The sequence below is a fragment of the Microcaecilia unicolor genome, chromosome 8 (genome assembly GCF_901765095.1).
Source record: "Microcaecilia unicolor chromosome 8, aMicUni1.1, whole genome shotgun sequence".
NCBI lineage: Eukaryota > Metazoa > Chordata > Amphibia > Gymnophiona > Siphonopidae > Microcaecilia > Microcaecilia unicolor.
In genome coordinates, this window is record NC_044038.1 from 184,888,944 (window position 1) to 184,907,748 (window position 18,805).

Consider the following 18,805-nt stretch of genomic DNA (forward strand, 5'->3'; position numbering starts at 1 on the left):
GAAGTAATACTTTTAAGTTTTGAGTTCAACACTGGTATATTAAGAGTTGAAGTGGATAGTCAGCTATTATGTTAACTCGGGTTAATAAGGTGGTAAAGAGCTCCTTTCTATTGAGGAAATTTAACAGCAACACATAGAAATTTTGAATTCCATTGTTTTAGGCAAGCTTTTTAGTACAATGTTTGTTGTTTTCCGATTTGGATTATTGTAACATAGTTTATGTTGGTTGCACCAATGAGGTCCTGAAAAAGCTTCAGACAATTCAAAATCTTTCAGTATCCCCTTACCTTGCTAAACTTCATTGGTCTCATTTTAAATTATGTGCTATGGTTTTTGGGGCATTGTATGGGGATCTTCCATTATATTTGGCTGAGTTTTTCTCTTTGTTGAACAGCAGCTGGCTTCATGCCTATCATATAAGGCTGCTTCGGTTTGGAATTCACTTCCTATGATAATCAGGTCATCTAAGGACTATTTAACTTTTAGAAAACATTTCTCTTTAAGAAATATGTTGGTTGAAATTTTAACTTACTATACTCAAACTGTAATTGTCTCGGTCTTTAGTCTTTTGTGATCCGCGCTGAACTGTGGCATACAAGATTAATGTGTAATGTAATGTAATTTCAAAGAAATTCACAAAAGTAAACGGCACTCCGGACGCTGGCATTTTGGTGGCATATGCCTGTATCAAGGGATCTTCTCAGAGATCTTTCTTCACATATATTCCCTATGAAGGGTAAATAGCAGACTTGTAACTGCAGTTGTATTTTGGGCAGCCTAAGACAATAGTCTGAAGGAAATATCTGCAGAAAAACGCAGGTACGGATGTCTGCAAGATCTCTGTACTCATTGCAAACTTCAACAGGAAAGGATTAAATTAGTACTGAGCAGTGGCCTTAATTCTACCCACACAAGGCCCAAGAAAGGAAGGGACTCCTATATATCCTGAGCTGAATCCTCCTGGCTCTGGTGACCCTTAAATTGAATTTGTGCCACTGGTGCAGAGTTTGTGAATAAAAAAATATCTGATGCATTTACTGAGATGTGGTCACTCTGAAAATTGCCCTTTCCTCAGCGACCCTCCAGACCGGTCAAGACGCGTGGGTTATGTCCTCCTACCAGCAGAGGGAGACTGAGAAAACACTAAGCTTTTGAAGCCTGTATATATAACCTGTGCAGAACCTCCACTAGCCAGTATTTTCTCAGTCTCAGCAGAGGTAGCAGTTGACAGCCTGTGCAGTCTCCAATAATCTGGTGAGGTAGTTTGTCATTGGGTCGTAGGATTTTTTCCTTCCAAACTTTATTCTGTTGCAGTACCCTGTACGTGTGTGTAAAAAAAAAAAAAAAAAAAAAGTGCTTTGGGGCCCTGGGTCTGGTGGGGCCCAGTTTTTCCCCCTGGGGTGTTACACCTATGTTTGGGTCCCTCCCCCTGTTGGCTTGGCAGCTTTGTGCCTCGGCTGCTTTCTCAGTATTGTAGCCTTGAGTGCCTTACAATTTCCAGATGCCAGAGTTAGAGTACGATGCCTTTAAGGTCAGTTATTCTATGTCATTTTGCTTGCCAGCTTTGTGCCTCGGCTGCTTTCTCAGTATTGTAGCCTTGAGTGCCTTACAATTTCCAGATGCCAGAATTAGAGTACTGTGCCTTTAAGGTCAGTTATTCTATTTCGTTTTGCTTGGCAGCTTTGTGCCTCGGCTGCTTTCTCAGTATTGTAGCCTTGACAATTTCCAGCTGCCAGAGTTGGAGTACTGTGCCTTTAAGGGCATTTATTTCTTTATTTTCAGCGGACCGAACGGGGGTTTTGATTCCTTGCTGGAACGAGAGAGCAGCGCTTTCTCCAGTGCTTTTGCAGTGTGAGTGAGTTTTTGGTTTGGCGCGTTTGCGGAACAGCTTTTCCCTTCCCTCGTGGTTTATGGCGGCCCAGCTCCTCCGATGTCGCGCGTGCTCGTGGCGAGGGGTAGAGGCGCCGGGCGCTCAGTGTAGCTTTGCGGTGCACCTATAAAGGTGGCTGCGGCACCCCCCGACTTGACCGCGGAGGGATCGATGGTGTCGGGAGTCTCCGGGTCAGCGGGAGCGTAGGCAGGGCCGCTGTCAGCGGGAACAGTTTCGGCGGGAACAGCCGCCATCTTGAGTCTGACGCGGCCCATGGAGCCGGCTGGTTTTGGGCCTGCGGCCTCCGTTTTTGGCACAAAAGGGCCTAATGACGGTCCAGGAATGGTGGGTTTTCCTCCAGATTTTGTCTGGACGCGGTATCAGGCCTGGAGATCGGGGCCCCCCCTCCCCCCCCCCCAATTGGAAGAGGGGGCTATTTCCATCTTGGCTGAGAGACCACGGTTAGAGTGGTCAGAGGACAGGCAATGTTTTTCTCCTGTAGCTGCAGAAGCTGCGCTTAGTGATCTGGGGGAGTCAGATGGAATTGACGGCTCTCAGGAGCAGGATTGTTGGATTCCTGGAGAGGATCCTTCAGTAGTGCGGATTTTCCATAGAGATGAGCTGTCAGAACTCATAGATCAGGTGTCGTCCACCCTTCAGTTTGGTCCTGAGGTGGCGTTGGGGGAAACTGTCCAGGATCCGTTGGTGAAGGGCATTCAGCGTCAGGCGTGATCCTTCCCTATGAACAAGGATCTCCGGGAGATGATTTGTCAGGAATGGGATTTGCCGTGTAAGGTGGCAAAGGCAATGGCGAGGCTTTATCCCCTCCCTCAGGACGATAGGGATTCCTTTAAGGCTCCCACGGTAGATGCAGTAGTGACGGCAGTAATTATAGCTACGGCTATCCCGGTTGATGGAGGAACGGCTCTCCGTGATCCTCAGGATAGGAAGTTGGGATCTTTTCTCAAGCGTAGTTTTGTTTTGTCGGCTCTAGCCCTGCAGGCCTCGGTTTGTGGGGGTCTGGTAGCTCGGGCATGTTTTCGTTGGGCCGAGAAGCTCCTGGATGATTCGGTAGATGTTGGTTCTTCTGGGGGTCAGGAGTTAGCCGACTTGGACATGGGTTCATCCTTTTTGTCTGAGGCTTTTATGATTTGTTGCCTACTTCAGACAAAAAATATGGCTATGGTTGTGGGTCTCTGCCACTTAAGGGAGCTATGCTCTTTGGAGAAGATTTGGACAAGTTAGTGTGAGGTCTTAGTGATACCAAGGTTCTATGGCTTCCAGATTTTCGGTTCAAGGCAGGGGCCAGAACTAGTTCCTCTCGGGGACGGTTTAGGGAGGCTCAGCGGTATAGGCCGGGCAGATCGAGTGGGACCTACCCCTAGCTGTCTGTTTGTCCAATTTAGATTGTAAGCTCTGTTGAGCAGGGACTGTCTTTTCATGTTAATTTGTACAGCGCTGCATAAGTCTAGTAGTGCTATAGAAATGTTTAATAGTAGTAGGACCTCTAGGGGTCAGTTTTTCCAGCGCACACAGTTCTTTCATGAGAGTCGTCGCGGAGGGCGTGGCTTTTCCGCGGGAGGTTAGTATTCAGGCCACAATTCCCAATGAAGGTGTGCGGGCTCAGGCTCTGGTGCATGTTGGGGCTCGGCTGAGTCTGTTTTACCAGAGTTGGGCCCAAATCAGGTCAGATCAGTGGGTTCTCAAGGTGTTTCGAGGCGGATGTGCGCTGGAATTCGAAAGCTGTTCTCCCGAAGTGTTTCTGGAATCCCTCTGTCGGTCTTGGAGCAAGAGGGCAGCAGTGAGGGACACTCTGCGGTGGCTGCTCGCGTTGGGAGCCGTGGTTCCTGTTCCTTCAGATCAGCAACGCTCAGGGTGCTATTTGATCTATTTTGTGGTCCACAAGAAAGAGGACACTTTTCGTCACATTTTAGATCTCAAAAGGGTCAATGCGGCACTCAAGGTGCCCTCTTTCCGGATGGAGACGTTGCGGTCGGTCACTGGTGCGGTCAGGAAAGGAGAGTTTCTCACTTCCCTGGATTTGACGGAAGCTTATCTTCACTTTCCTTTGTGCAGCCTTTTGGTTCCAAGTTACAGGGTCCGATTCGTCGGTTCCTTGCAGAGAAGGCGCCGACGGCCCGTACTTATCGTCAGGTCCTGGGCCTGATGGCGGCGACCATAGAGGTAGTTCCGTGGGCCAGGGCGCACATGCGTCAGGTACAGTCAGCTCTGCTCAGTCGTTGGTCCCCTCTGTCGCAGGACTTGGAAATGTGTTGTCCGCTGTCGGTGGCCCCTCGTCTCAGTCTCCGCTGGTGGCTCAGTCCGCGCAATTTGGGAAAGGAATGCCGTTGGAGTCCCCACAGGGGCTGGTAATGGTCACGGATGCCAGTCTGCAAGGTTGGGGGGCACATTGTCTCAGTCAGGTAGCTCAAGGCCGGTGGTCTCGGGCAGAAGCAGAGTGGTCCATCAACCGGCTGGAAACTCGGGCCATTCGGGTGGCACTCCAGGCCTTGACGTCGGTGGTTCGCCACAAGGCAGTCCGAGTGCTCTGTGACAATGCCATGGCAGTAGCATATGTCAACCGTCAAGGGGGGAACAAAGAGCCTTGGCGGCGCAGTTGAACTCATCTTCAGGCTCTCTTGGCAGCGCATGTGGCCGGGGTAGGTCACATAGATGCAGATTATCTCGGCAGGCACACTCTAGATCCCAGAGAGTGGTCTTTTCTTCGGTCAGTGTTCCAGTGAGTTGTGTCGGTCTGGGGACTTTCGGTGATCTTAGGGCAACGGCTCGCTATGCGCAAGTTCAGAGATTTTTTTTTTCAGTCGCTGAAGAGACCCTTGAGCGGAGGAAATCGACACTCTTCTGTTGCCTTGGCTTCGGGAGTGACTGTATGTGTTTCCTCTGTGGCTGTTAGTCGGTCGAGTAATATAGCGCATCGAACATCACTCTGGTCGGGTGATTCTGGTAGCTTCGGATTGGCAGCGTCGACCATGGTATGGAGACCTGGTGCGGTTGGCAGGGGCGGCGGCCCTGCCTTTGTTGGGATCAGTTCTGTGTCAAGGCCCGATAATCATGCCGGATCCGGCTCGGTTTTCGCTTATGGCTTGGCTCTTGAGCGGCACAAGTTGAAGAAGAAGGGGCTTTCATCCAGTGGCTTTGCTACGATGTTGAGTTGCCGTAGACGATCCACTTCCTTGGCGTATGTCCGGGTTTGGAGAATCTTTGAGCACTGGTGTGAAGACCATCGAGTTCGGCCGTTTCACTCTTCGGTGGCGGAAGTTTTGGAATTTTTGCACGATGGTGTTGATAGAGGTCTGGCCTTGTCTACACTGAAGGTTCAGGTGGCAGCTTTGTCATGTTTTCGTGGGAAGCTTCAGTGAAAGTCCTTCGCGTCTGTGCCTGAGGTAGTGCGTTTTTTGAAGGGTGTTAAGTTGCTGCGTCCGCCTCAGTGACGGATGGTGCCTCCGTGGGATTTGAAGCTAGTTTTGGATGCTTTGATCAGGCCTCCGTTTGTGCCTCTGGTATCGGCATCTTGTAAGGATTTATCTTTAAAGGCGGTCTTGTTGGTGGCGATTACTTCAGCACGGAGTGTTTCAGAGCTTCAGGCTTTGTCTTTTAGGGAACCATTTTTGTCCTTTCTGAGGGAAAGGTTTCGTTGCGGACGGTGCTTTCCTTTTTTGCCCAAGGTGGTTTCCGAGTTCCATGTTAATCAGGTCATCTCTCTGCCAGTGTTGGGTGATATGGCTGGAGATTCGGAGCAGCGTGGTATTGCCAAGCTGGATGTCAGGAGAGTTTTGAGTTGTTATCTCTCTGGAACTCAGGACTTCAGAGCCTCTGACCGTTTGTTCGTTCTTCATGGTGGCCCAAAGAAGGGTGCAGCGGCTCCTAAGGTGACCATAGCACGGTGGTTGAAGGAGGCGGTTGCATCTGCTTACTTGGTGAAGGGTCCTGTGGTGCCTAGGGGCTGGTCTGCTCATTCCACTAGGGGAATGGCAGCCTCGTGGGCGGAGAATAGTATGATTTCTCTGTTAGATATTTGTCGGGCTGCGGTTTGGTTTTCGTTGCATTCCTTTGTGAAGCATTATAGGATTCCTGTGCATGCAAAGGACGAGGTGCGCTTTGGGGCAGCAATTTTGACCTCTGGCCTTAGTAGGTCCCTCCCATAAGTTAGTTACTGCTCTGGTACGTCCCACGCGTCTTGACCGGTCTGGAGGGTCGCTGAGGAAGGTGAAATTAGATCTTACCTGCTAATTTTCTTTCCTCTAGACCCTCCAGACCGGTCAAGAGCCCGCCCTGTCTGTATTGGAGGCCAGGAGGTGTGTTTGTTGGATAATTCTTGGCTGCTGTAAATTGTTGTTTCTCTAATTGCAGACTGTTTATTTCTGTTTTGTGATAGGAGTCCGGGACAGGTGGGGCTCTTCTTTGATAGTCCACCTGTAGAAGCCCAACTGTTTTATCAAAGGCAAAGGAACATGTTTCCGTAAGAGCAAGCGGAAGATGTTTCTTGTTTTTGCAGTTTACTGTGACCACGTACAGGGTTGCTAGTTGTTGTTAGTGTTTTTTGTTTCTCTGCTTTGTCAGGGGTATACTGGCTAGTGGAGGTTCTGCACAGGTTATATATACAGGCTTCAAAAGCTTAGTGTTTTCTCAGTCTCCCTCTGCTGGTAGGAGGACATAACCCACGCGTCTTGACCGGTCTGGAGGGTCTAGAGGAAAGAAAATTAGCAGGTAAGATCTAATTTCACCTTTGCTTGCGAGATGCCCTCAGGGTTGTCATTAATATGTATGCTTCTGTTTCCCAGCCACCTGCTGCCCCGACAAGCCGGAATTATGCTGAGATTCGGGAGAAGCTGCGTTCACGACTGACCAAGAGAAAAGAGGAGCTTCCGCAAAAGCTGGGGCATGGCCCTTCAGGAGAACCGGCTGTGGATCACCGGGATGTGAATGAGCTCTTGGATTATATCAACAGCACCGAGCCCAAAGCAGTGAACAGTGCCAAGGCTGCTAAACGGGCCCGGCACAAGCAGAAGAGGAAGGTGAGACTACCAGAGGGCAATGCATCATGCAGTTTTGCAATGCTTGTTTTGGGATGTGGGCTAGAGGAGGGGGAAGGTCTCAGCTTCATTGCTGGACTAGTGTCCACATCTGGAAATCAATATCCAGGAAGTAGCGTTAGGGGTAGATGTTGTTCAAGAGACCATGAAGTGAAGTTGTGAGGAGAGAACCTGAAAAGCAACATCAGGAAATACTTGTGGGAAGTAGTGGGGTCAAATACAGTGATGGAGTTTAGAAAGGTGTGGAAAACACAGAGGTTCCCGATATGGCATGAAGATGGAATAAAAGCATAGAGAGTATTTCTACTCACAGTAAATCTTAAGTGACTTTCACATTTTAAAAAAAAAGGGCATCAAGAAGGTAGACTGCACCAGGCATCAGTTATAACCCTAAAGTCTTTAAAGGTGGGGGGGGGGGGGGGGGGGGGGGGGGGAGGATTAACCTGCAGGCACAATCCTAGCCGTCTTTCTGGACAGATTGTACAGGTCAAGCTGGCCTTTTTCTGCCATCATTTATCTTCCTAATAGAACCTGAACGATAGAAGTGAAGTTTAGGGACATTCATAGCTCTTGTGTATTGCAGGAGAAGGAAAAAGCTCAGCTGGAGGCAGAGACACAGAAAAGGGCCGAGCGCAGTTCATCTGTGGGAGAGGATGTGGAGGTAGAATTGGAAGACAAACTCCGTTGGCCACAGCTGGAGCTAGACCGAGTTAACAGCTTTCTGAGCAGCCGGCTCGAGGAGATTAAGAACACTATAAAGGACTCCATCCGGGCTAGCTTCAGCGTTTGTGACCTCAACTTGGATGTCAGTGACTTCCCCAAGAAAGCTGCTGTGTTGGAGCAGAAAAACCGACTCTCTCATCTCAATGGCTCTTCTGATCTCCAGGAGATTGACCTTGATCTTTCTCCTCTAACTCTGGGTTCTTCTAGCCACCACACATTGCAGCAGAAAGAGCTGGAGGCATGGAAGGCAGAGGAGGCTGGACCTGTAGCACACCAGTCAGCGACAGAAAATGGTGTGGTGAAGCGGCTGAGTGCTGTGCCAAATCTGTCCAGAATGATCTGGGTTCAGTCCCAGAAGCAGGCAAATTCTGTCCAGAACAGCCAGGAAGCAGCAGCAGGACAAGGACCAAAGCTATGGGAGCAAATGCCTGAAGTGGGACAGCAGAAACGGAATAAGAAGCAGAACTGTGCAGTTAAAAAGAGCGAGGCAAAGAAAATGCTGAGGTACTTGACCAAGGCGGAGAGTTTGCCACCCAGAGCAGCCTCTGAAATGCAGACAATAAATAACTCTCCAGAGATGGGCCTCAGCCAGGAGGGCAATGCCAGACCTGAGATAGAAGTAAATGGGGAGAGAAATGAGCAGGTGCACTGGGAGGCTGTCACAGTGCCTACAGGAGGAGAAGAATGGCCCCATGCCCCCCGACGTGCTCCAGGAGGAGGAGGATCACCACAATCAAAAGGCAAAAGCAGGAAGAGCAGGAAGAAGACGGAGAAATGCAGTGGCTCTATCGGTGAGTGCCCATCCAGCCTCATCCCTGCTCTTAGTTTTCAGAGCGTAGTCAATATGGAGCCTTTGAGCAGCAGTCTGGAGGAGGGATGGGATTCATGAATCTAAAGCAATGGTTTTAGGAGAGGAAATAGGTAATTCTTAAGCCAGCTAGGGAGCAGGAGGCTTGTAGGTGCAATGTAAAAATAATCTTCCCTCTGCTTCCTGAGAGCCTGAGGAAAGAAAATGCTCACCGTCCATCCTCTGGGACTGTTTGGGAACTCTTCTCCCACCTAGTCCTACCAGATCCTCCATCCCTGGAACCTGTGGGCTCAGTGGAGGCTCATCTCCCTCCAGTCCCGGAACCTGCAGTCTCATTGGAGGCTCATCTCCCTCCAGTCCCGGAACCTGCAGTCTCATTGGAGGCTCATCTCCCTCCAGCCCCAGAACCTGTAGTCTCATTGGAGGCTCGCCTCCCTCCAGCCCCGCAACCTGCAGGCTCTTTGGAAGCTTGTTTCCTACTTGTACCCTCCACTTGCTTTCAGCTGTAATTTTCTCTTGTAAATGTGCAATTTCTCTGCAGAAATTGAAAATAGGGACACGCCCAAAGAACATAATGTGGAATTGGATAGGGGAAATGTATCCTATGCTATTTTGTGCTTATCCAAAGCTTGTTTTTTCTCCTTTCACTGGCCTAGATGATGTTTTTCTGCCTAAGGATGTGGATGGTGCAGAGATGGATGAGACTGATAGAGAAGTGGAATACTTTAAGAGGTGAGCGAAAAGCCAGGCTCAGACGTTTTGGCATGAGCTAAGGTGAAGCAGAAGGACTGAAAGGTAGCAAGAGCTGATGCAGAGTCTGACTCTCCTCTCTGATTGGGGGTCAGTGGTACTTGGGATGTTAGTAAGGTGAAGCCCTTGAGCTCAAGAAAGGAAGGGAAATGGCTGAGGAGAGGGATTTAAGGGTTTAATTTTGTAAGTCACACTAGGATGTTTTTGGTAAGTATTTCAAAGGTGTAATAATTAATAATTCCTCAGCGACCCTCCAGACCGGTCAAGACGCGTGGGTTATGTACTCCTACCAGCAGAGGGAGACTGAGAAAACACTGAGCTTTGAACACTGCCTATATAACCTGTGCAGTACATACAGTAGCCAGTATTTTCTCAGTCTCAGCAGAGGTAGAAGGACAGCCTGTGCAGTCTTCAATAGTCTGGTGAGGTAGCTTTGATTTTAGGGATTCAGGATTTTGGTTTTCTTTCAGGGGATTTTTATCCTTTAAGTACCCTGTACGTGGTTTGCCAAAAAAAAAAAAAAAAAAAAGTGCTTCGGGGCCCTGGGTCCGGTGGGGCCCAGTAGTTCCCCCTGGGTTGTCACACCTGCTTGGGCGGGTCCCTCCCCCTGTGCTGCTCTCCAGTACTGGGTTACTGGCAGCTTTGTGCCTCGGCTGCTGTCTGTGTACTGCAGCCTTGAGAGCCTTGCAATTTTCAGCTGCCAGACCTGTCTCCTGTCTCTTTAAGGGAGATATATTTATTTATTTAATACGGAACGAACGGGAGTTCTTTTCCGTCTTAGTAGCGAGAGAGCAGTGTTGCTGGAGCCTGTCTGACATTGGGGCCGGTAAGGGAAAGCGCGGGCTTTACCTTTGTAGTTATGGCGGGCAAACTACTCCGTTGTCGCGCGTGCTCGCGCCGGGGCATCGAATCGCCGGGTGGTCAGTGTCGGTTGTGCGGTGAGCCCAAACGTGTGGAGGCAGTTCCCCCGGAGTTAACCGCGGAAGTCCCAGCGTTATCGGCGGCCCCCTTAGCAGCGGCAACTCAAGCGGGTCCGGCAGCGGCGCTTTCAGTTTCGGCGGGAACGGCCGCCATTTTGAATTCAGCGCGATGTGCAGAGGCTTCTGTGGTTGAGCCAGTTGCTCCAGTGGGGACACACAAAGTGCCTAATGAGGGTCCAGGAGGGGTTAGCTTCCCTCCAGAGTTTGTTTGGACTCTTTTCCAGGCTTGGAAATCGGGCCCCCCCCAGGGAGTGGAGGGGGTTAGTCCCATGCTGCCTAAAAGACCCCGGATAGAGTGGACAGAGGATGAGGAATGTCTGTCTTAGGTGGGCACGGAAGGCCCATTTAGTGACGGGGGAGAGTCTGAGGGGTTTGAGGGTCCGGTAGATCCGGTGGACTCCCTTCCTGGGGAAGATCCCTCAGTAGTTAGGATTTTTCATAGGGATGAGCTTTCGGAGCTCATTGATCAGGTCACAGCTACCCTTAAGTTTAATCCTGAGGTGGCTTCAGGTGAATCTGGGCAGGATCCCTTGGTGAAAGGCATTCAGCGTAGAGCTCGGACCTTTCCTATGAACAAGGATCTCAGGGAGATGATTTCCCAGGAATGGGATTCGCCAGATTCGCCGTGTAAGGTTTCTAAGGCAATGGCGAGACTTTATCCCCTGCCGCAGGAGGATAGGGATTCCCTTAAGGCTCCTACGGTAGATGCAGTGGTGACAGCGGTTACTAAAGCGACGGCTATTCCAGTGGATGGTGGGGCCGCACTCCGTGAACCCCAGGATAGGAGATTGGAAGCATTTCTTAAGCGAAGCTTTGACTTGTCGGCGCTAGCTCTCCAGGCCTCGGTGTGTGGGGGCCTGGTGGCGCGGGCGTGTTTTCGCTGGGCCGAGAAGCTCCTGGATGATCCCGGGGAGTTTGGGACCTCGGGTTTACAGGATTTAGCCAAGTTGGAGATGGGTTCGTCTTTTTTGTCTGACGCACTGTATGATTTGTTGCGTGCGTCTGCTAAAAATATGGCTATGATAGTGGGAGCGCGTAGGGCTCTCTGGTTAAGAGGTTGGGTCGCGGATGCGGCCTCTAAGGCTAAGTTGTGTTCTCTTCCCTTCAAGGGTTCTAGGCTTTTTGGCGACGAGTTGGATAAGTTAGTGAAAGGCCTTAGTGAGGCCAAGGTGCCTCGACTCCCGGATTTTCGTCCCAAGCTGGGAGTTAGGGGTAATTCCTCTCGAGGTAGACTTAGTGAGGCTCGACGGTATAGGCCTGGTAGGTTTAGTGGGGCTTCTAGAGGTAGGTTCTTCCAGCGCACCCAGTCCTTTCGCGGGAGTCGTCGCGGAGGCCGGGGCTCGTTCGGGGGAGGTCAGCCCTCGGGGCGGCTTGCCCAATGAAGGTGTGCGGACCCAGGTTCTGGTGCGTGTAGGAGCTCGGCTGAGTCAGTTTTACCAGAACTGGGTCCACATCAGATCAGTGGGTTCTCGAAGTGGTTCGAGATGGTTATGCCCTGGAGTTCGAGACCTCTCCGCCCGAACGGTTTCTAGAGTCCCCTTGTCACTCGAGGCTCAAGAGAGCAGCAGTACGAGACACGTTGCGTCGTCTTCTCAGTCTGGGAGCAGTGGTTTCTGTTCCGCCCGCTCAGCAACGCTCGGGGTGTTACTCAATTTACTTTGTGGTGCCAAAGAAGGAGGATGCCTTTCGGCCTATTTTGGATCTAAAGAGAGTCAATGCAGCGCTCAAAGTTCCCTCTTTTCACATGGAGACCTTGCGGTCGGTCATTGTTGCAGTCCGGCAGGGAGAGTTTCTAACTTCTCTGGACTTGACGGAGGCGTATCTTCACATTCCCATTCGAGCGGCGCACCAGCGTTTTCTTCACTTTGCAGTTTTGGGGAAGCACTTTCAGTTTTGTGCCCTGCCCTTCGGTCTGGCAACAGCTCCCCGCACCTTTTCCAAGGTCATGGTGGTGGTGGCGGCAGCGTTGCGCCGGCAGGGTATCTTAGTGCACCCGTATCTAGACGATTGGTTGATTCGGTCCAAGTCCCTTGCGGAGAGCGAGGGGGCGACGTCGCGTGTGGTACAGTTTCTCCAGTCTCTGGGCTGGGTGGTGAATTTCGGCAAGAGTCAGTTGGTACCATCGCAGGCTCTGGAGTATCTGGGGGTTCTCTTCGATACGAGGTCGGGTCAAGTGTTTTTGCCTCCCCCGAGAATCAGCAAGTTGCAGGACCTGATTCGGCGGTTTCTTGCACTGCCGTCCCCGACGGCCCGGGCTTACCTGCAAGTTCTGGGGATGATGGCGGCGACCATAGAGGTAGTTCCTTGGGCCCGGGCGCACATGCGTCAGCTTCAGTCCTCTCTCCTCAGTCGGTGGGCTCCCCTGTCGCAGGAGTTGGAGGTACGGCTGCCGATGTCGCCGGTTGTCCGCCGCAGCCTCCGTTGGTGGCTCAGAACTTGCAATCTGGAGAAGGGAATGCCGTTGGAGTCCCCTCAGTGGGTGGTTCTTGTCACAGACGCAAGCCTGCTAGGATGGGGAGCGCATTGTCTCGGTCAGGTAGCGCAGGGGCGGTGGTCCCAGGCGGAAGCAAGGTGGTCCATCAACCGGTTGGAGACTCGGGCCATTCGGTTGGCTCTTCAGAGTTTTCAGTCAATGCTTCTCCACAAGGCAGTCAGAGTGCTCTGCGACAATGCCACAGCCGTGGCCTATGTCAATCGGCAAGGGGGCACAAAGAGTCAGGCGGTCGCGGAGGAGACGGCACTGTTATGCCACTGGGCGGAAGGTCATCTTCAGGCGCTCTCGGCGGCTCATGTGGCCGGGGTGGACAATGTAGACGCAGATTTTTTGAGCCGGCATACTCTGGATCCCGGAGAGTGGTCTCTGCATCAGGCGGTGTTCGGCCGAATTGTGTCGGTCTGGGGTATGCCAGTTATGGATCTGATGGCCACGGCGCGCAATGCCCAAGTCCCCAGGTTTTTCAGTCGTTGGAGAGATCCGCGTGCGGAGGGTCTCGACGCTCTGCTGTTACCCTGGCCACAGGGATTGCTGTATGTGTTTCCTCCGTGGCCGTTGGTAGGTCGAGTAATTCAGCGCATCGAGCGGCACTCAGGCCGGGTAATTTTGATAGCTCCAAACTGGCCGCGTCGACCGTGGTACGGAGATCTGGTGCGGTTGGCGATCGCGAAGCCCTTTCAGTTGTCGGAAACGGTACTCTTGTGTCAAGGTCCGATAGTTATGCCAGACCCGGCTCGGTTCTCGCTTATGGCTTGGCTCTTGAGAGGCACAGGTTGAGGAAGAAAGGGTTTTCTGCCAGAGTCATTGATACAATGTTGAAGTCCCGCAGAACCTCCACCTCTTTGGCGTATGTTTGCGTTTGGAGATTGTTTGAGCACTGGTGTGCAGAGCGGACGGTGATGCCTTTTCGTTCCTCGGTGGCAGAGGTGTTGGAATTTTTGCAGGATGGTTTGGACAGGGGTCTGGCCTTGGCTACCTTGAAGGTTCAGGTGGCAGCGTTGTCATGTTTTCGGGGGAAGGTTCAGGGGAAGTCCATTGCTTCTATTCCGGAGGTTGTTCGTTTTTTGAAGGGTGTGAAGTTGTTGCGGCCGCCTCGTCGGCGGTTGGTTCCCCCGTGGGATTTGAATCTCGTTTTAGATGCCTTAGTCAGACCTCCATTTGAACCTTTGGTTGCGGCTTCCTGCAAAGATCTTTCCTTGAAGGCGGTTTTTCTGGTAGCTATTACCTCAGCTCGGAGAGTCTCGGAATTGCAGGCTTTGTCGTGTAGAGAGCCCTTTCTGTCTTTTTCCAAGGAAAGGGTGTCTTTGAGGCCGATGCCTTCCTTTTTGCCAAAGGTGGTATCAGAGTTTCATGTTAATCAGGTCATTTCGTTACCTGTTTTAGGTAACTTGGAGGGAGATTCGGAACAGCGTCGGCTGGCGAAGTTGGATGTTCGTCGCATCTTGCGGTGTTATCTGTCTAGAACTCAGGAATTCAGAGTGTCGGATCGTTTGTTCGTGCTTCATGGTGGCCCTAAAAGGGGCGCAGCGGCGTCCAAGGCGACTATAGCAAGATGGTTGAAGGAGGCGATTGCGTCGGCCTATTTGGTGAAGGGCCGTGAGGTTCCTAAGGGGTTTTCTGCTCATTCTACCAGAGCAGTTGCGGCTTCCTGGGCGGAGAATAGTATGATTCCGCCTTCAGATATTTGTCGGGCGGCGGTTTGGTCTTCGTTGCATTCGTTTGTGAAGCATTATAGGATTGATGTGCATGCGAAGGAAGAGGCGAGTTTTGGAGCAGCAGTGTTGACCTCTGGCCTTCGTAGATCCCGCCCATAAGGTATTTACTGCTTTGGTACGTCCCACGCGTCTTGACCGGTCTGGAGGGTCGCTGAGGAAGGTGAAATTAGATCTTACCTGCTAATTTTCTTTCCTCTAGACCCTCCAGACCGGTCAAGGACCCGCCCAGATATACTGTAGGCCAGGAGGTAGTTTTTCAGTGAGCATTTCTTGGCAGCTGATGATTGTCATAATCTCAGACTCTTGTTACCAGTTTTTGGCTGGTCTGGGTCTGGTGCAGGTGTGGCGTTGCAGATAGTCCACCTGTGGAAGCACGAATTGACAGTCTTTACAATGCAAATAAAAGAAACAGTGATTGTTCTTGCAGTTGGCGGAAGCCATGTACAGGGTTGCTAGTTAAAGTTCAAGTTGTGTTTTTTGTTACTCTGCTTTGTGAGTGGCATACTGGCTACTGTATGTACTGCACAGGTTATATAGGCAGTGTTCAAAGCTCAGTGTTTTCTCAGTCTCCCTCTGCTGGTAGGAGTACATAACCCACGCGTCTTGACCGGTCTGGAGGGTCTAGAGGAAAGAAAATTAGCAGGTAAGATCTAATTTCACCATCTTGATGTAGACTCCTCTCCAGGCCTTGTCCAGAGAGGGAACTTGGTCTAGGAATGGAGAGGAATCATTCACTCCTGACTAAATGGAAATTTAACCATTTTCCATTCTTCTTTCCATGTTTTCCATCCTGTCTTTGTTTTCCTCTCATTCCTTCAGCTTTTCTTTGTTACTTGTAGTACCCATTCACTGCTTGTCCCCTTTCCCCCTTCTTGTCTATTCTCCAATCTCGCTTCTCATCCCAAACTGCTTTTTCTGTCTCCAGCCATTGGACAGCAGTCACTGCTCATCAGCAAATGGAAGGCTTCCTCATCTTACTAATCTACTCCAACACTTATTGCATGCTCTCTGCTTCTTTTCATCTGCTTACCCTCTTTCCTCATTTCTTTATCTCTTCCATTTGGCCCCTCTTTCTTCTCTCCTATTCTAGCTTTTCCACTTTCCCACTTTATCTCATCCTCTTTATTTCCCAGCCTGCCAATCTCCCCCTTGTTTCTCTTTAGCCCTCCTCCCCAGCAGCTTGAACTGTGCTGCTTAAGTTCTGTGTGCATGAAGCACTTACTGCTGGTAGACCATGGACAGTCACACAGATGCATGCACAAGAGAGATGTGGAAGAAAATTGTGCTGATTCAGGGAGGTGAGAAAAGAACATTTTGTCACTCTGTGTCTGAAGTGACTGTGCATATGAGTGTGTTTCATTTTTCTGGGTTCTAGAAATTGCACAAGGTGATTGGAAGCTCCTTGCACTTAGGGTTTTTCTGCAGACTTTCTCAGCTGCTGGAGACGTTTGGCTGTTCGTGCCTTTATAGCACTGTTATCTGGAGGACTGTTTCCCCTGCATTGCACAGACTACTGAGTCTTGAATCTAATCCTTTCTTTCCTGTCTTTTAACCATAGGTTTTGTCTAGATTCTGCAAAACAGACCCGGCAGAAAGTGGCTGTGAACTGGACCAATTTCAGTCTGAAGAAAACCACTTCCAGCCAGGCGCAGTGAGGTCAGAAAGGACTAGTATGCCGCTGGCATTGCGAAGTCAGAAGCCACGCCTCCCTGCTCTTCATGCCAGCGTTCCCCCTCCCCCTGTGATAGCAGATTAAGTAATAGCATTGGTGGATCAGAACTTGCAGGGACCCTGACTGGCAAGTGTTTTCATCTTTTGTACCAATTTGAACCCACACACCGGTACAACCCAGTTCCTGAGTGTTTATTTCAGTGGATTTTTCCAGAGAAACTCTCTTTTCATCATTCCTCCCAGCAAGTCCTAAAGCTCTTTACTTTCTTGCCTTTCATTTGGGACCTGTTTCATTCTAACCTCAGACCTGAAAGTTCACTCTCTCTCCCTCAGCAAACCATTCTGTAGCTTGAATATTTTATGTTTGCGTAATTTTAACAAGTGAGAAAAGACAACTTCGCTCCCTGCTTGTCTTTCTCTGCCTGCACCCCATTCCTCCTCCCCTCTGTGAGGATCCTGAACTGCTCTTAGAAGGGGCCCTGCTGGGACCAAAGCAACAATCTCTATGTCCTGCTGTCTTTGAATGTTAGCACTTGAGGAGGTTCTCTTCCTGCCCCAGTAATGGTGGACTGTGTCTAGTTCCTCAGCACAGTTTTCCCAGTACCTGACCATGTAGCTAATAAGCAAACATTTTTAATCTCTTTAACAAACCAAAATAATGATGTTATTGGCCGATGACAAAAGCAACCTGAAATAATGTTAAAGATGGTTACTGGTGCTGCCCTGGTTCTACAGTGAGGTTCTGCTGTCTTGGAGCTTCTTGGAGTCCTTCCTCCATGGACTGTTGGTTTTACTCCTGTACTGTGTTAGCCAAGTGTATATTAGATTCACTCTTTTTTTTAATTATTATTATTATTATTATTTACTTTTGATACTGTGAAAACCTTACATTCTCAATGATAAAATGAAATTTGGAGACAGATGAAGTGGTTTTGTCCTGTTTCTTTAGTTTGTTGGGAAGATTCTGCACCAGAGAAACTGGTCTTTTCTGGACTACAGAGCCATGAGCCTTTTCTGTTCAGCATAGCTGTACCAATCCCTTCTGGCGCCTGCTATACCCTGTATCCTGAGTGTGGCCACTAGCTGTTACAGTTCGTTAGCCAGAATGCTGTTCCCTAGTAGAGCTCTAAGTATCATATCCTCAGCACTGTGAAGCCCGTTCAGTCCCTTAAGCAGAAACCCAGGCCAGGATTTGAACCCAGATCTCCTACATGGTAGCATGCAGCTCCACCACTAAGCAGGGTGGCCCATTGCTTTTTCCAGATTTCCCTTTAAAATTTCAAACTGCTCTGCTTTCTATCCTTCAAGATCAAAATGGCTATTCTTATAAACTTGTAAATATCTAATATCTTAGTACACAAATAACGCATATTTAAGAATGACCTAACTTTGAATCAGAAAATTGTGTGCCAAGCAGCTGAGCATTTTGCAGGCGCTGTGTCGACCCCAAACACCTTCTCCTCAGAGGTGACCTGCAGTTAAGATCTATATCATTTTTCCCCAAATTGGCCCCCTTTCGCTGGTAGCACATAAACTTGGTCTTGAATTGGGAGATGTTGGGAACTCATTCTGCATGTCTTCTCTCTTCTCCTCTAGAGCAGGAAGTTTTCAACCCAGACCTTAGATGCAGCTAGCCAATCTGTTTATTAGGAAATCCTCAAGGACCGTGCATGAGGTAAATTTGCATCTAAGATCTGGGTTGAGAACCTCCTGCTCTAGAGACAGCACAGTGACCCTTCCCCATGCTCTGTAGGCTGCCCAGACCAAGTCTGGCTGCCAGGGCCACCGAGAGGCTGAACCGGGCCCCCCCCCCCCCCCCCCCCCCCCCCGGATCGCGGCCATTCCTCCAATCATTGCTGCCAAAATACCTTGTTGGCTGGCGGGGATCCCAAGGTCCCGCAAGCAGATGTGTTCCTCCAGCACTGCTCTTCTGCCGATTGCCTGCCCCTGCAGCTGTTTTTTCTCTCAGAGCACGCTTGGTTTTGCGCCCTGAGATGAATTTTCTCTCAGAGCACGCTTGGTTTTGCGCCCTGAGAGGAAAAGCAGCCGCTCAGCTGGACAGAAGAGCAGCACTGGAGTTGCTCCTCCGGGTCCTCCCCGGGGGGCCTGGCTGCGGCACCAGAGTTTTCTCTCTCCTGCTCTTGTCATGACATGATCACTCGGTCCGTCAGGAGCAGGAAAGAAAGAGACCCCGGCGCCGGGGAATTCCCCCCCCCCCCCCCCCCCCCCGGGGCCCTGCTGGCTGCTTTGAGGAGTTGTAACACTAGGGGGCGCTGTGCTTATGACAACACAAAAGCCACCAGACACAATATGCGGTATATCGCTTTTATTGGTGATACATATGTGAACACATACACCAAGATACTTACAGCACCCGCAATTCAGTCAGCATCTGGGAAGACCACCAGGGAAGTACTAGCTCTTCCTCAGAGATTGCAGGGACATACCCTTCACTGAACAAGGCGTCCCTACGTTCAGGCAAGCTTCTAAAGAAGGTCCGTGCTCCCCCCTCTTTTATAGTGTGAAACAAAGGTGCCTTTCCCAGACTTGCACAAGCTGGCATCCCTTAAACAACTAGCCTGTTTCCCATAAGAGAGAATAACTCCCCCAGACTTGCACAGGTTGAAGGTGCCTTTCCCAGATGTGCTGGCATCCCTTAAACAACCACCATAACAGAGAATAACTCCCCCAGACCTGCACAGGTTGAAGGTGCCTTTCCCAGAGGTGCTGGCATCCCTTA

The 18,805-nt window shown here is 50.4% G+C and overlaps 1 protein-coding gene across 3 annotated transcripts in view; it reads left to right on the forward strand.

Annotated features, from left to right (window-relative positions):
• FAM193B (family with sequence similarity 193 member B) overlaps positions 1–16,974 on the forward strand; it is a 46,827-nt gene extending 29,853 nt beyond the window's left edge. For 2 of the 3 annotated variants that reach the window (XR_003943067.1, XR_003943068.1), the window contains exons 7-11: positions 6,673–6,906; positions 7,508–8,438; positions 9,112–9,187; positions 15,214–15,692; positions 15,953–16,041. Coding sequence is in view for 1 of the 3 variants with exons in the window: in XM_030211437.1 (XP_030067297.1) it covers positions 6,673–6,906; positions 7,508–8,438; positions 9,112–9,187; positions 15,953–16,049 (1,338 nt within the window). In the remaining 2 variants the exon portion in view is untranslated. Of the gene's footprint in view, positions 1–6,672; positions 6,907–7,507; positions 8,439–9,111; positions 9,188–15,213; positions 15,693–15,952 lie in introns of all 3 variants that reach the window. The other variant, XM_030211437.1, reaches the window with a different exon arrangement.
• The last annotated feature ends 1,831 nt before the right edge of the window (positions 16,975–18,805 follow it).